At 54.3% G+C, this 15,709-nt stretch overlaps 1 protein-coding gene across 6 annotated transcripts in view; it reads right to left on the bottom strand.

Moving 5' to 3' along the window:
* Nucleotides 1-15,709, bottom strand: part of RAP1GAP2 (RAP1 GTPase activating protein 2) — a 287,489-nt gene that overhangs the window by 253,879 nt on the left and 17,901 nt on the right. For 3 of the 6 annotated variants that reach the window (XM_016931197.4, XM_054669907.2, XM_016931192.4), the window contains one exon: nucleotides 13,279-13,395. Coding sequence is in view for 2 of the 6 variants with exons in the window: in XM_054669907.2 (XP_054525882.2) it covers nucleotides 13,279-13,395 (117 nt within the window). In the remaining 4 variants the exon portion in view is untranslated. Of the gene's footprint in view, nucleotides 1-7,340; nucleotides 7,535-7,671; nucleotides 7,735-7,906; nucleotides 7,925-13,278; nucleotides 13,396-15,709 lie in introns of those variants that run through there. The other 3 variants (XM_054669909.2, XM_016931198.4, XM_016931199.4) reach the window with 3 other exon arrangements.

Below are 15,709 nucleotides of genomic sequence, written 5' to 3'. Positions count from 1 at the left end.
AGGTCGCAGTGAGCCGAGATCACGCCACTGTACTCCAGCCTGGGCGACAGAGCGAGACTCCGTCTCTAAATAAATAAAAATAGGCCAGGCGTGGTGGCTCACGCCTGTAATCCCAGCACTTTGGGAGGCCGAGGAGGACAGATCACAAGGTCAGGAATTCGAGACCATCCTGGCTAACACAGTGAAACCCTCGTCTCTACTAAAAATACAAAAAATTAGCCGGGCGTGGTGGCATAGACCTGTAGTCTCAGCTACTTGGGAGGCTGACACAAGAGAATCACTTAAACCCGGGAGGTAGAGGTTGCAGTGAGCCGAGATTGCGCCACTGCATTCCACCCTGGGCAACAGAGCAAGACTCCATCTCAATAAATAAACAAATAAAATAAAAAGTGAAATAGCTTCCACCTGGCTCTCTTTCTGGGCATGCTTGTCCCTTAGCTCAGCCACCATGCTGGGAGGAAGCCCAATCTAGCATGTGGAGACAGCACATAGAGAGGCCCATGTGCAGAGGAACTGACCCAAAGCCAACAGCCAGCAAGAAACGCCAGACGTGTGAGTGACTAAGCCTTCAGATGGCTTCAGCCCCTAGATCTTGAAACACTCCAGACAATGCTGAGTGGAGAGGCGTTGTCCCCGCTGAACCCTGCCCATGTTGCAGATTCATGGGCAAAATCAGTGTCACCAGTGTTTTAAGCCATAAGCTTTGGGTGGTTTATTAAGCAGCATTAGATAACCAGAACACTGGCAGGACCAGAATTTCAACCAAGCAAGCTGGCTCCAGAGCCTGTGCCCCTGCCACTCTGCAACAGTCCCTGCTGTGTAAGAGACAGTATATAGGAGGGATTTCAAGCTTAGGTCTGGAGTCAGCCCTCTCTTCATTCATTAATTCATTCATTCATCAAATGTTTATTGCATCCCTACTGTGTTCCAAGCTGTCTGCCAGTTCTAAGAATATTTTAGTAAGCAAGACAGACAGGTCCCTGCTCTAGGTGGGGAAGAGGGGGTTAGGAAGTAGAGGATAAATGAGGGCTACCTTTATGCAGGTATTTACAATAGGGTGATCCGATCCAAATGGGACCAGATGGCTAGGGAGTCCTGTGTAGAGGGGGTGATCTGGGATGGCCTCTCTGAGAGGGAGACTGCCAAGACGAGACGGACACAGCTTCACAGCTTTGTGAAGAGCGGAGGGAACAGTAGAAGAACGGGTCTGGGTTCGGAACCCGGCTCCTTCACTTACTAGCTGTGTGACCTTGTGGAAGTAACCCAGGCTCTCTGAGCCTCTACTTCCTCATAAAATGGGAAAACTTCCTCATAAAATGGGGATGGTTTCTTTGTTTTGAGACGGAGTCTTACTCTGTCACCCAGGCTGGAGTGCAGCGGCACGATCTGGGCTCACTGCAGCCTCCACCTCCCAGGTTCAAGAGATTCTCCTGCCTCAGCCTCCAAAGTAGCTGGGATTACAGGTGCTCACCACCACACCCGGGTAATTTTTTGTATTTTTAGTAGAGACGGGGTTTCACCATGTTGGCCAGGCTGGTCACGAACTCCTGACCTCAGATGATCCACTCACCTTGGCCTCCCAGAGTGCTGGGATTACAGGCATGAGCCACCGCGCCTGGCCAGGGATGTTTTCGAACCCACCTAATAGGACCTACTATCCCCTGGGATGGGATTGTTCTGAGGAGTAAATGAGCTGATTACATGTACAGTGTCTAGTCCAGGGCCTGGTGCAGGAAGAGCTCCATTAGTACCAGTGATTATGGTGAGATAAATTATGCTAAGGCCAAGGCCCCCATTGGATGCCCGGAGCCCCAGAGACCACTCTGCTCCCCATCAGAAACTGTGCCAACCAAGGCTACTGGGGAAGAGTATGAATAGCCAGGTAAGGGAGCCTCATCACAGCTGCACTGGTGCCCAAGCCACTGAGGGCGGGTCAGGTGGAGGGGGGCAAGAGCACACACTTCCCTACAGCATGCTGACACACAGGCCACTTCTGCCCACCCCCTGCAGCCATCCCTGACTCATCTCCTCAACTCAGAGCTTGAGCCCATCACCCTCAGCTCAGAGCTCGGGAGGATGGGGCTGGAGGTTGGACTTGCCGTCCCTCTTCAGGCCCTGCCCAGAAGGCAGTGGACGCCCACACAGCCAGAGGGGGAGAAGCAACTTCCTCAGACAGAGGGAGAAACAGGATAAGGAAGCCTGGAGAGAGGGCGGGATGGGGCATGGCAGAAGACTTAAGGGAGCCTCCGTGGGGGCAGGAAATCCTGCAGGGAAAAAGTATCACCTGCCATCCAGATGGGCACACTCTTGAGAACCCTGGAGACACCCAGTAGGTGGCTGGCACACATATCCAGAGAAAGTACCCATGAACAACCCAGAGCACACAACAGTGCACACACAGAGACATGCACACACAGAGACCTGCCCACACAGAGACGTGCCCAGAGACCTGCACACACAGAGACGTGCACACACAGAGACATGCACACACAGAGACCTGCCCACACAGAGACGTGCACACACAGAGACGTGCACACACAGAGACATGCTCACACAGAGACGTGCTCACACAGAGACGTGCACACACAGAGACGTGCACACACAGAGACGTGCTCACACAGACGTGCAGAGACGTGCACACAGAGACGTGCTCACACAGAGACGTGCCCACACAGAGACGTGCACACACAGAGACGTGCACACACAGAGACGTGCTCACACAGAGACGTGCCCACACAGAGACCTGCACACACAGAGACGTGCACACACAGAGACGTGCTCACACAGACGTGCAGAGACGTGCCCACACAGAGACCTGCACACACAGAGACGTGCACACACAGAGACCTGCACACACACAGATGTGCACACACAGAGACGTGCACACACAGAGACCTGCCCACACAGAGACGTGCCCACACAGAGACCTGCACACACAGAGACGTGCACACACAGAGACGTGCTCACACAGAGACGTGCTCACACAGAGACGTGCACACACAGAGACGTGCTCACACAGAGACGTGCTCACACAGAGACATGCACACACAGAGACGTGCTCACACAGTGCACACACAGGGGTGTGCTCAGAAGAACCACATATAGCCACCCAGAGATGTCCAGACACAGCAATCCAGCAACAAGCCCTCCAAGGCCACACGTGCACACCAAGCACAGATGTGTCCACGTGCACAGGCACACCTCAGTGTTCCTGACTGCCTGTCACTCCCTGTGTCTCCCCTCCTGCTCTTGCTCTCCACCAGCCATCTAATCGGCAGGGCCCTGACTGTGCCAGAGTCCCCCAAGTGCCCATGCCTGCTGCCATCTGCTTGCTGACCCAGACCTGGCAGAGCGCAGCCAGCAGGCCCAGCATGGTCCAAGAAGGAGGCCAGTAATCCTGGATCTGAACTAGGGAAAGGAGTGGGAACCAGCTGGCCCTGAGAGCAAGCTGCAAAAGTCCAGAACCAGAGCGTGGCTGGGGCCAGGGGCTCGGCACAGCCTTGTATCGTTGGCATCACACCTGCCTTGGGTGCCCCTGCAACTGCTCCAGATCATGAGCAGGTAGACAGGAATCCCCTTAGAACCATCTGGAAGCCCTGAAGGGTTGCAACAAATAGAAAATCAGAAACACAAAACACACCCAAAAACAGTACAGCGTGTCAGGCTGAGATCAGACGTGAGGCAGAACTTCCTACTGGACAGGCACCAAAGCACTGAGACAGGTGTGGACAAGAAGAGTATCATCCATGACATGCCCGCTTTAAAAGGGGAGCAGACGAATAGGCTGGTATCATTGCTTTATTTTTCATTAAACTTATTAAAAACAAATTGCAGAGCTCGGAGTAGACTTTAAATGACTGTGATGAAGACGGCGGCTGCTGCGTCTCCCAGCATAGGCTGGGTGTGACCTTGCCTGCAGGCAGAGGGATGAACGCAGTGACGTTTGTAAGGCCAGCCTGAGCTGACCATGTGTGAGCAAAGAGGCAGCTGGACACCTTCCCCACTCTGTGACCTCTCCTGGGGGGGGGGGCACATTGCTCAGAGGTGGGAGAGGGTAGGGAGACAAGGCCCACCATGCCACCATGGCAACAGGCCTTGGCAAAGGCACCTCTGGACCTTCTCCAATCGCCGCTCATCACAGGAACTGTTTGCAAACAACTCCTCGCCTGTCAAACGGGGCGGTGGCCTGGGACGGGCAGGTGGACACCATGGAAAAAAGGATGAAGAGACTTTTGCCAGGGGCAGTGATTCACGCCTGTAATCCCAGCACTTTGGGAGGCCAGGGCGGGTGGATCATCTGCGGTCAGGAGTTCGAGACCAGCCTGACCAACATGGAGAAACCCTGTCCCTACTAAAAATACAAAAATTAGTAGGACGTGGTGGCACACGCCTGTAATCCCAGCAACTTGGGAGGCTGAGACAGGAGAATCACTTGAACCCAGGAGGCAGAGGTTGCAGTGAGCCGAGATTGCGCCATTGCACTCAAGCCTGGACAACAAGAGCAAAACTCCATCTCAAAAAAAAGGAACGAGGAGGCTTGTGGATGCTGTACCACGAACTACGAAGACTGCCCCAGTTTACGCCCTAGGAAGCCCGAACTAGACCTCACCTAATGCCCTCCCTTCCTTCCTGCCACCTCATCCCCCTCCCATTTGGTTACCACCACCCCAGACGCTGTGAATCCCCATACGCCAAGGCTGTCCAACCCACTCCCTGTCCCTGTCTCTTCCATGCTTCTTGGCCACCTTCTGCCAACCCGCTCACCTTCCTTTCCTGCCCCCCCCCCAGCCCCCTGCCTTGTCCTCCCCCACTGACTATGGCCCAGACCCATGCCCATGACCATATGCCAGCTCCCAATGCCAGAAATGCCAGCATCCACCCTCCCTCCACTCCTCCTTCAAGCACCTGCTTCTGAGCTGTCCTCTCCCCTCGCCCTCCTCTGCCCAGTGCTGGCCTCTGTGTCCTCCTGAGGCAGAGCCCAGGAAGAGGTATATCTGAGCGGCCAGCCCAGGAGCAGGACATCGCTGACTCCAATTCATAGGCTGTGAAATGGAAGCATTCAGGAGGTCTGGGAAACTGGGCCACAGCCCTAGAGGAACTGACCAGGTCAGCAGTCTGGCCCCTGAGCCCCAGGTCCTATGACCGGGAGGGGTCTTTAGAGGTCCTCTTATGCGGATCCACCTCCACTTGAGTGACTGACTATCTGAGCCACCCTGGGCATGTGGTCTTCCTGGCCACACAGAAATACCCCGGGTGAAGCCCTTGCTATGGGGCCATCACCATGTTCAAAAATTCAATAAATGCCTTATTAACACTTAAAACACCCAGCTAAGGAAACCGAGGCTCAGAGAAGTCAGGTAATTTGCCCAAGGTCACGCAGTGTTAGACACCTCAGTGTGCTGCTTCCAGCCCTCTTGGCCCCACCTCTCACTCCAAACACTTCTGCAATGACCAGGTCCCCGCAGGCTCCAAGAAGCATCTTACAGGTGCAATGGGACAGTGCTTCATGTCAGGCCACGCTGGGCCTTCTTGGAAGCTGCCGTGTGGAGTACCCACAGGGAACCACTTGAGCCCCACACATGTGCAATCTGGAAGTCCACACGGGAGCGAATGTCCACAGAGCCACCCTTGTCTGGCAGGGGATGGGGCTAATGGGTAAGTGCTTCCCTGTTTCTCTCCCCAACAGAGCAGTTCTGTCTGTAAGGCTCCTCGGGACACCGCCCAGGAGAGTGATGGGAATAATCAAATTGTTGCTTCCCCTCCCTCTCTTTCAAACCCCCTGTCCTCGCCCTTGTTTCCTGAGATTGCTTCCCAAATAAGCCACGGCCTGTAAGCCTTTCTCTCGGGCTCCCATTGAGGGGAATGCAGGTGCGGCCACAGCAGTAGGTGATGGAGCTGGGACTTACACCCAGGTCTGAGTGACAGCAGGGCCTTCATGCTTAGCCACTATGTGACCCTGCCACCACCCCCATCCATGCCAGGGTCCCTTTCCCTCAAGGCTCAAGTCATTCTGAGCCATGGTGGCTCAGCCAAAGTTGATCAGACAGGGTCATGGGAAAGAGGGTGAGGAGGGCTGCAAGCGTGCCTCCAGCAGCAGGGTCCTCTTCTCTGGAGCTGAGGCCACCTCCCACCAAATCGCCTCAACATGCTGAGCTGAGCAGTCCCACTTAGACCAGCCCCGACCCTACCCAAGCTTAGCATCTGTCTCTGCCCAGTAACTCAAACACAGGAACCAAGAGCGGCTGCTGTGGTGCTTCAGCTCCCGCCCCCGCATCCCACCCCGCTAACAGGCCCCCCAGCCCCATCCCTCTCCAACTACTTGATATCTGGGAAGAAGGAGGGACCAGAGGCAGCTTCTTGAAGCCTGAGCAGCCAAATCCAACAGATGCCCACCCCACCGCACCCCAGGACTCAGAAAACCCACCCCACCCCACCCCAGGACTCAGAAAACCCACCCCACCCCACCCCAGGACTCAGAAAACCCACCCCACCCCACCCCACCCCAGGACTCAGAAAACCCACCCCACCCCACCCCAGGACTCAGAAAACCCAGCACCCAGAGCCTCCCCCAACTCCTGCCCAAGTCGAGATGTGCTGGGACTTTCGCCTGAAAAATCGCTGCCCAAGACCTCACAGACCCTGAGTCACTCCCCGCCTCCCAGCCTCCCAGCCTCCTGGCAGCTGTGCGAGCTGTTTACTCCCCACCCTGCAACAGGAAGAAGGGGGAGGGCAAAGCGCCATGGGAAACTGAGGTGTATAGGGCTTGAGGGATGGCCCCAGGGTCACAACGCAGGCAAAGAACCCAACAGCCCTGGCACCTGGCTCAGGACAACTCTCTCATTCCCCATGGAGGCTTCTCTGATGAGAGCCGCTCAACAGGGCACATCCCAGCAAACCCCACTGGCATACAAGTGCCCTTCAGGTTTGTTAACAAGGATGTAGGGGGAGCTATAGAAAACAAATGAGAGAAATCAAGGGTATCCCTCAGCCAGCTCCCAGGTCCAGACACACAGCACCTGGTGCTGGCAAAGCCAGAGGACAGTCTACACGGACCCCTGAGGTCTCCTGAACACACGCCTGCCCTGGACCCCCACCCAGGGCCGGCACCCCCACACCCATCCAGGTCTCTGGAAATGAGGATCAGGCTGAAATCGGGCCCCGCTCCCAAAGATCCCTCAAGGCCTCTCAGCCGGCAGCCCACCTCCCTAGCTCCTCTTCCTGCAACAGGCACAGGCTGGAGCGAGGATGGGATGGGGGGTTTCAGGAAGCCCAGCCCAGCTCCAGCGTCCTCCTGGGGCTCCTGGCTGTTTTCCTTCTACCACCACCTGTAAACACCCTACCTCTGACCTCCATCCCGGTCAGCTTCTCTCGCCAGATCCTGACAGGGGCTGCACACCTCACGCACGCACACACACCCTATAGGTGGACGTGTGTGCAGCGCCCCGCCCGCGGGGGTTTCTGAGGACGGTCACCCCACCTCCCCAGCACAGCCCGTGACGCCGGATGGCTCCTCCGGAACGCAGTACCGGCTCGCGCCGTCCATACGTGCCGATGTCTGTCTGCAAACACACGCGTTCACACTCCACACACGCTCCGATTCCCCGTCAGTCACACCAGGACTCACGTCCCGATCCAGGCTGGCTGCGGAATCCCAGCCCCGGGGCCACTGACCTTCTGCGCCGCCTGGCGCGCGGCTGCCTCCGGACCCGGAGCGAAGGGCACCTCAGTCCCCGCGGTCGCCCCCTCCCTCGGCCCAGCCCCCGCCCCCTCCTCCTCCTCCTCCTCCTCCGCCTCCTCCGGGGCGGCGGGGTCCCTCGCAGCAGTCCTGCCGCGCGCGCACGCGCGCACCCCGGCCCGGCCCCAGCGCACAAAGCCGCGCCCTCCGCAGCCGCCACCGCCGGCACACCTGGCGCCCCTCGCCGCCGCCGCCGCGCACGCGCAGCCGGAGCCCGCGCCGATCCAGGGTCCGGGGTCCTCGTGCTCCCGCCCTCGCCGCGCCTCCGCCACCCCGGGCGCGCCCTGGTCCCTGTGCCGCTGCCTGCGGATCGCCTGGCGCAGCCGCGGAGAGGGGGCGGAGGGGCGGGCACCGGGAGGCGGTGGCAGGGGGTACAGCGGGTCCTGAGCGCCCTGGGGGCTGCCCAAGGCGGCTCCTCCGGAACAAAGGCGCGGGGCGGGGCAGGTGCACCCAGAGGACCCGGGGAGAGAAGGAGCAGCCTGCCCGCCAGGGGTTCCTGGAAGATGCAATGGGGGCAATGGGGAACCGAGGTGCGGTGAGGCCTGGGGGCTCCTGACCTACTGAGGAAGATACTCTGGGGCTCCCTCTAGTCTGCGTTGCGCGGGACCCGGGACGGGGTACAGAATGCTATGCTGCGAGTCTCCAGGGCTGCTGAGACCCCTGAAACTCCCCGTTGCCTGGGATCTGGAGGCTGGACTTTTTTGAGACAGAGTCTTGCTCTGTCCCCCAGGCTGGAGTGCAGTGGCGCGATCTCGGCTCACTGCAACCTCCGCCTCCCGGGTTCAAGCGATTCTCGTGCCTCAGCCTGCCGAGTAGCTGGGATTACAGGCACCCGCCACCATACCCGGCTACTTTTTGTATTTTTAGTAGAGACAGGGTTTCGCCATGTTGGCCAGGCTGGTCTCAAACTGCTGGCCTTAGGTGATCCACCCGCCTCGGCCTCCCAAAGTGCTGAGATGACAGGCATGAGCCACCGCGCTCGGCCTGGAACTTTCATTCATGCACTCCATAGACATCCCCCCAGCTTCCGCCAAACCAAGGATGCTCCTGAACGTGAAGGGGTTGAAGCCAACCCCTCTAGCCAACCTTTGGGATGCTTGAGTCTCATCCTCAGTAACCTCCGTGGACAGCGGCCTTTGACTATGGCTTAGTGATGGGAAGTTCTCTCCCTCGGGGCAGCCCACTCCATCCTCAGGCAGCTCTAAGTGCTAGAAAGCCATTCCTTTAATTGCACAGAAATTTTCGCTTCTGTCTGTGGGTCATGGCCTCCTGACCCTGTGGGTCATGACTCTGCTCTAGCTACAATGGCCTTCTGCTTCTAGAACAGCCTTGCACTTGCTGCTCCCCCTGCAAAAGGACTCTTCCACCCCATGCCCCGTGCCCCCTCCCCACCACTCACTCAACACCTCTCACCAGCAGCTTCTTTATGTGGTCGCCCCTGTGCCCTTCAGGACTCAGCTCACATGTCACTTTCTTGGAGAGGTCTTCCACCTCTTCCAGAGTCCCCACACACCTACTGGCTGCTCATGATCTCGATGCCCTGTGTGAGTTTCTTCAGCACGCTGGTCATATTGGGAAATTCTCTTGTCTCTGCGTTTACATGTTTATCGTCTGTCTCTCCCACTAGGATGTGTGGCCCATGGAGGCAGTACCCTGGTCTTCCTTGAGGGCCTGACCCAGAGCAGGATCACAATGGATAGTTGTGGGAGAAAGAAAGGATAGCAGGGAGGCTGAGCAGGGTGGCTGGCTGGGCACGGTGCCTCACGCCTGTAATCCTAGCGCTTTGGGAGGCTGAGGCGGGTGGATCATTTGAGGTCAGGAGTTCAAGGCCAACCTGGTCAACATGGTGAAACCCCTGTCTCTACTAAAAATACAAAAAAAAAAAAAAAATTAGCAGGGCATAGTGGCGCATGCCTGTAATCCCAGCTACTCAGGAAGCTGAAGCAGGAGAATTGCTTGAATCTGAGAGGCGGAGGTTGCAGTGAACTGAGATCGCGTCACTGCACTCCAGCCTGGGCAACAGACCAAGACTCCATCTTGGGGAAAAAAAAAAAAAAAGGATAGCAGGGAGGCCAGGTATGGTGGCTGGCTGGGCGTGGTGGCTGGCTGGGCGTGGTGGCTGGCTGGGCATGGTAGCTCACGCCTATAATCCCAGCACTTTGGGAGGCCAAGGTGGGTGGATCACCTGAGGTCAGGAATTTGAGACCAGCCTAGCCAACATGGTGACCCCTGTCTCTACTAAAAATACAAAAATTAGCCAGGCATGGTGGGGGAGTGCCTGTCGTCCCAGCTACTCAGGAGGCTGAGACAGAAGAATCGCTTGAACCGGGAGTTGGACATTGCAGATCGCACTACTGCACTCCAACCTGGGTGACAGAGCGAGACTCCATCTCAAAAAAAAAAAAAAAACGATAGCAGGGGTGACCAGCCCATAGTCCCATAGTCCTATCAGCAGCCCGTTCCATCACCCAGAAATACAACTGCTCAGCTGTTCAAGGGGGACACCTGGCACAATGTCTGGCAGAGGAACGGCGTTCAATCCATGCCCACCAAATAAATGAACAAGCAAAGGAACATTCCTCATAGAGCCTTGGCCTCAGAACAGCAGGACCTTCTCTGCCCTCACTCTGGACTCTGCCCTGAGCTCTTGCAGCCTCAAAATGTAAGTGTTTTCTTTGGTAGACACCTAACACATGGGGCCATACCCAAGCTTCTACTCCATGGGAACCCTTCAGATAATTCTGATTCCTTCACCCTGCTGCCCAGGTGCAAACAGGATTAGAAACCAAAATACATTTATCCTTTACCCCTGTTAAATTGTGTCTACTACCTGGCCAGGCGCGATGGCTCATGCCTGTAATCCCAGCACTTTGGGAGGCCAAGGCAGGCAGATCACCTGAGGGCAGGAGTTTGAGACCAGCCTGGCCAACATGGTGAAACCCTGTCTCTACTAAAAATACAAAATTAGCCAGGTGTGGTGATGCATGCCTGTAATCCCAGCTACTAGGGAGGCTGAGGCAGGAGAATCATTTGAACCCAGGAAACGGAGGTTGCAGTGAGCTGAGATTGTGCCATTGCACTCCAGCCTGGGCAACAAGAGCAAAACTCCGTCTCAAAAAAAAAAAAAGAAAGAAAGAAAGAAAGAAAAAGAAAAAGAAATTACGCCCCTTTTCCCCCACTTCAAGTACAAACCTTATTCTCTGAGAGGCAGTGTGCATAGTAGTTGGGAGCACTGCCACTTACTAGCTGTAACTTAACCTCTGTGCCTCAGTTTCCTCATCTGAAAAACAAGGACAACAATAGTACCTAGATCATAGCATTGCTATGAAGATTAAATCAATTTATTCCTGCAAAGCATTTGCATGACACATAACGGGAACTAAAAAAATAACTATTGGCTGGGCACAGTGGCTCATGTCTGTCATCTCAGCACCTTGGGAGGCAGAGGCAGGAGAATGGCTTGAACCTAGGAGTTGACCAGCCTGGGCAACATAGGGAGACCCCATCTCTACAAAAATAAGAATAAAATGATATAAATTAGCCATGCAAGGTGGTGCATGCCTGTAGTCCCAGCTACTCAGGAGGCTGAACAGGAGGATTCCTTGAGCCCAAAAGTTTGAGGCTGTAGTAAGCCATGATCATCCCATTGCAGTCCAGCCCGTGTGACAGAGTGAGACCCTGTCTCAAAATACATTAAATAAAATAATTAGAAAGTATTGTGTTCACACCTGTAATCCCAGTACTTTGGTAGGCACAGGTGGGTGGATCATCTGAGGTCAGGAGTTCGAGACCAGCCTGACCATGGTGAAACCCCGTCTCTACTAAAAATATAAAAAATTAGCTGGGCGTGGTGCCACATGCCTGTAATCCCAGCTACTCAAGAAGCTGAGGGAGGAGAATCGCTTGAACCCTGGAGGCGGAGGCTGCAGTGAGCCAAGATCATGCCATTGCACTCCAGGCTGGGTAACAAGAGTGAAACTCCATCTCAAAAAAAAGAGAACTATTGTGGCTGAGTCAGGAGGATCACTTGAGCCCAGGGGTTCAAGGCCAGCATGGGCAACACAGTGAGACTCTGTTTCTTAAAAAAAAAATTAATATTCTATCACAAAAATGAATTCAGTCACTTATCTCAATGACTATATGGCAGACTCTTCTTCAAGTCCTCTGGCATGTAGCCTTCCCATGTATGAAATCTGAAGTTATGTGGCTGGGCACAGTGGCTCACGCTTGTAATCCCAGCACTTTGGGAGGCCAAGGTGGGTGGATCACCTGAGATCAGGAATTCAAGACCAGCCTGGCCAACATGGTGAAACCCTGACTCTACTAAAAATACAAAAATTAGCCAGGTATGGTGGCGGGCATCTGTAATCCCAGCTACGTGGGAGGCTGAGGCAGGAGAATCGCCTCCAGGAGGCGGAGGTTGCAGTGAGCCAAGATCGTGCCATTACACTCCAGCTTGGACGACAAGAGCAAAACTCTATCTAAAAAAAACAAAACAAAACAAACAAAAAAGTGGCTTTGATGGGGAAAGTGGAAAGAAAGTCCCCGGGTCGGGTGTGGCAGAGGCCTTGGGAAGGGCTGTGGCTGCAGAAGGGTTGCCAGGACGCCTCTGTTGTGACTGCCGATGCTGGCCATACGTGTCCAGTGCTGGGGGAAGAGTGGGCAGGGGTTTGGAGCAAGGATCTGGGTCAGAAAAAGCCCTCACCTCCCAGCCCCCTACCCAGACTCAGGATCCCAGCTGGACTCTCTGGCATGGGAAAGGAGGCAGACAAAGAAGGCACGGCTGGCTCCAGGTCAAAGCAAAGGGTGCCCAGCAAATTTACCTGCCACTCTCCCTCCAGAGAGGAAGGAACCAGGGATCTCCAGTCTTTGGTCTTTTGTTTGGTTTTGTTGGGTTTTTTGTTTTATGTTGTTTGTTTGTTTGTTTGTTTGTTTGTTTTTTGAAACACAGTCTCCCTCTGTTGCCCAGGCTGGAGTGCAGTGGTGCAACTGCGGCTCACTGCAACCTCTGCCTCCGGGGTTCAAGAGATTCTCCTGTCTCAGCTACTCAATCCCAAGTAGCTGGGATTACAGGCATGTGCCACCACGCTTAGCTAATTTTTGTATTTTTATTAGAGACGAGTTTTCACCATGTTGGCCAGGCTGGTCTTGAACTCCTGACCTCAAGTGATCCACCCACCTCAGCCTCCCAAAGTGCTGGGATTACAGGCATGAGCCACGGAGCCCGACCAATCTCCAGGCTTTGTAAATCTCTGCAGTCATATTTCACTGGAGACTTATAATCTCCCAAGAGAAGTCAGGGAAAGTATGATCCTATCCGTTTTATAGAGGAGAAAGCAGAGGCAGTGAGTTGCCTCAGTGCATTCGAGGTGGGACAAGCATCCAGGCTGATAAATTCTTTCCTAGAAGGCCTCCCCATCACTGAGGGCAAAGTTCCCCATGGTGGATTTGTGGACCAGTGCGGAGCTCACTTCCTAAGTACCAGCTGAGGGGCCTGGGCCGAGGCCAAAGAATGTGAGGGTCAAGGCAGAAGGCCCCTTTACCTGGAGGGAGACTCGAGGTCAGCCCGGCTGAGGATGCGATGCTGCTGCGGGCTGTAGAGCCACTGGAAGGCTGTCAGCGTCCTCTCCTCGATTCGGAACCGCCCTTCCTGCACGTACCTGTGGGCAGGACAGGAGAGAGTGAGGAGGCGGCTGAGCTCTGCAGAGCTCCTTGGGAGAGTCAGCCCTGCTTGCCGGAGAATTGCTGAGGGGTACCTGTTTACAAATATCCCTCCTGCTCATCTGCCAGAAAGCCCTGTTTCCAGAGGGCCATCATTAAGATTCCCTGAAGAGGAGGCAGCTAGAAGGATCAGATTTCAACGCAATAAATGGAAAAGCTTTCTTCTTTTTTTTTTTTTTTTTGTTTTGAGACCGAGTCTCTCTCTGTTGCCCAGGCTGGAGTGCAGTGGTGCGATTTTGGCTCACTGCAACCTCCACCTCCCAAGTTCAAGCGATTCTCCTGCCTCAGCCTCCCAGGTAGCTGGGATTACAGGCGCCCACCACCACGCCTTGCTAATTTTTGTATTTTTAGTTGAGACGGGGTTTTACCATGTTGGCCAGGCTGATCTCAAATTCCTGACCTCAAGTGATCCACCCACCTTGGCCTCCCAAAGTCCTGGGATTACAGGTGTGAACCACTGCACCTGGCAGTAGATGGAAAAGCTTTCTAAAAGTTAGTTGTCTGAAGCTGAAAGAAGTCACTTGGAAGGAGTAAGTTCCCCATCACTGGAGGTATGTAAGCAGAGGGCACACAGGCAATTCAGGCATCAGGCAAGGGTCCATCCTTTAAGCCCCCTTACAGGGCTAAGACATTGGACTTATTTTTTTTTCTTTTTTTTTCTTTTTATTTTATTTTATTTATGTTATTTTATTTTATTTTATTTTATTTTATTTTATTTTATTTTTGAGACGGAGTCTCGCTCTGTTGCCCAGGCTGGAGTGCAGTGGCGCGATCTCGGCTCACTGCAAGCTCCGCCTCCTGGGTTCACGCCATTCTCCTGCCTCAGCCTCCCGAGTAGCTGGGACTACAGGCGCCCACAACCACACCTGGCTAATTTTTTGTATTTTTAGTACAGATGGGGTTTCACCGTGTTAGCCAGGATGGTCTCGATCTCCTGACCTCGTGATCCGCCCACCTCAGCCTCCCAAAGTGCTGGGATTACAGGCGTGAGCCACTGCACCCGGCCCTTTTTTTTTTTTTTTTTTAGAGAAATGGTTCCACTTTCTCATCCAGGCTAGAGTGCAGTGGCGCAATTATAGTTCACTGAAGCCTCCAACTTGTGGACTCAAGCAATCCTCTCACCTCGGTATCTTGAGTAGCTAGGACTGCAGGCACAAGCCACCCCACCCAGCTAATTTTCTTTTTAAATTTTTTGTAGAGACAGGATCTTGCTATGTTGCCCAGGCTGGTCTTGAACTCCTGGCCTCAAGCGATCTTCCTGCCTGGGCCTCCCAAAGTGCTGGGTTTACAGGAGTGCACCACTGAGCCTAGCCATGGACTTCTCGATTTCACAGCAGGAGAAGGGCTACTCTGGAGCAGGGGTCAGGAGTCAGCAGTCAAGATTAGGTCTTCTAGAACCTCCAGGGTCTCTCCCAGGCTCCCAGCTGTTCTATGGAAGGATCAGGGAAGCTGGGCCGGGCACAGTGAACACAAAAGGGAGGTGGTCTCCCTCCTACCTTGGCCAACCCCTCCTGGAAGAACCATGAATCTATTCATTAATTCAACTCTTTTTTTTTTTTTTGAGACAGAGTTTCACTCTTGTTGCCCAGCCTAGAGTGCAATGGCTTGATCTCAGCTCACTGCAACCTCTGCATCCCAGGTTCATGTGATTCTCCTCCCTCAGCCTCCTGAGTAGCTGGAATTACAGGCACCCACCACCATGCCCGGCTAATTTTTGTATTTTTAGTAGAGATGGGGTTTCACCATGTTGGCCAGGCTGGTCTGGAACTGCTGACCTCAGGTGATCCGCCCACCTTGGCCTCCCAAAGTTCTGGGATTGCAGGCGTGAGCCACCACGCCCAGCCTAATTCAACATTTATTGAGGGCCTATGATGATAAAGAAAACTGACATAGTCCCTGCCCTCCTGTGGGGAGAGAAACCATCCAAGAATCACATAAATACATGTCTAATTACAAACAGGCACTCTGATACATTATCAGTGGGAATGTCACTTGGTACAGCCGCTCTGAAGGACAACCTGACAACATCTGTCTGAATTCCAAATGCATTTCCCTTTTATCCCAATAATTACCTCTTTGGGGAACTTACCTACGGATTCCAGCAAGTGGACAATGCTTGCCGTGGGATTGTCTATAATAGCAAAAGACTGAGGGCGACCCATGCACCCTTCAGTAGGGAGCTAAATAAATTATAATAAAGAAATAAAAAGCTATAATAAATTGGCCACGTACGGTGGCTCACGCCTGTAATCC

This window comes from Pan troglodytes, chromosome 19 (assembly GCF_028858775.2).
Source record: "Pan troglodytes isolate AG18354 chromosome 19, NHGRI_mPanTro3-v2.0_pri, whole genome shotgun sequence".
Taxonomy (NCBI): domain Eukaryota; kingdom Metazoa; phylum Chordata; class Mammalia; order Primates; family Hominidae; genus Pan; species Pan troglodytes.
The sequence above is the reverse complement of the archived record's forward strand: the minus strand, read 5'-3'. Positions and strand labels throughout refer to the sequence as shown.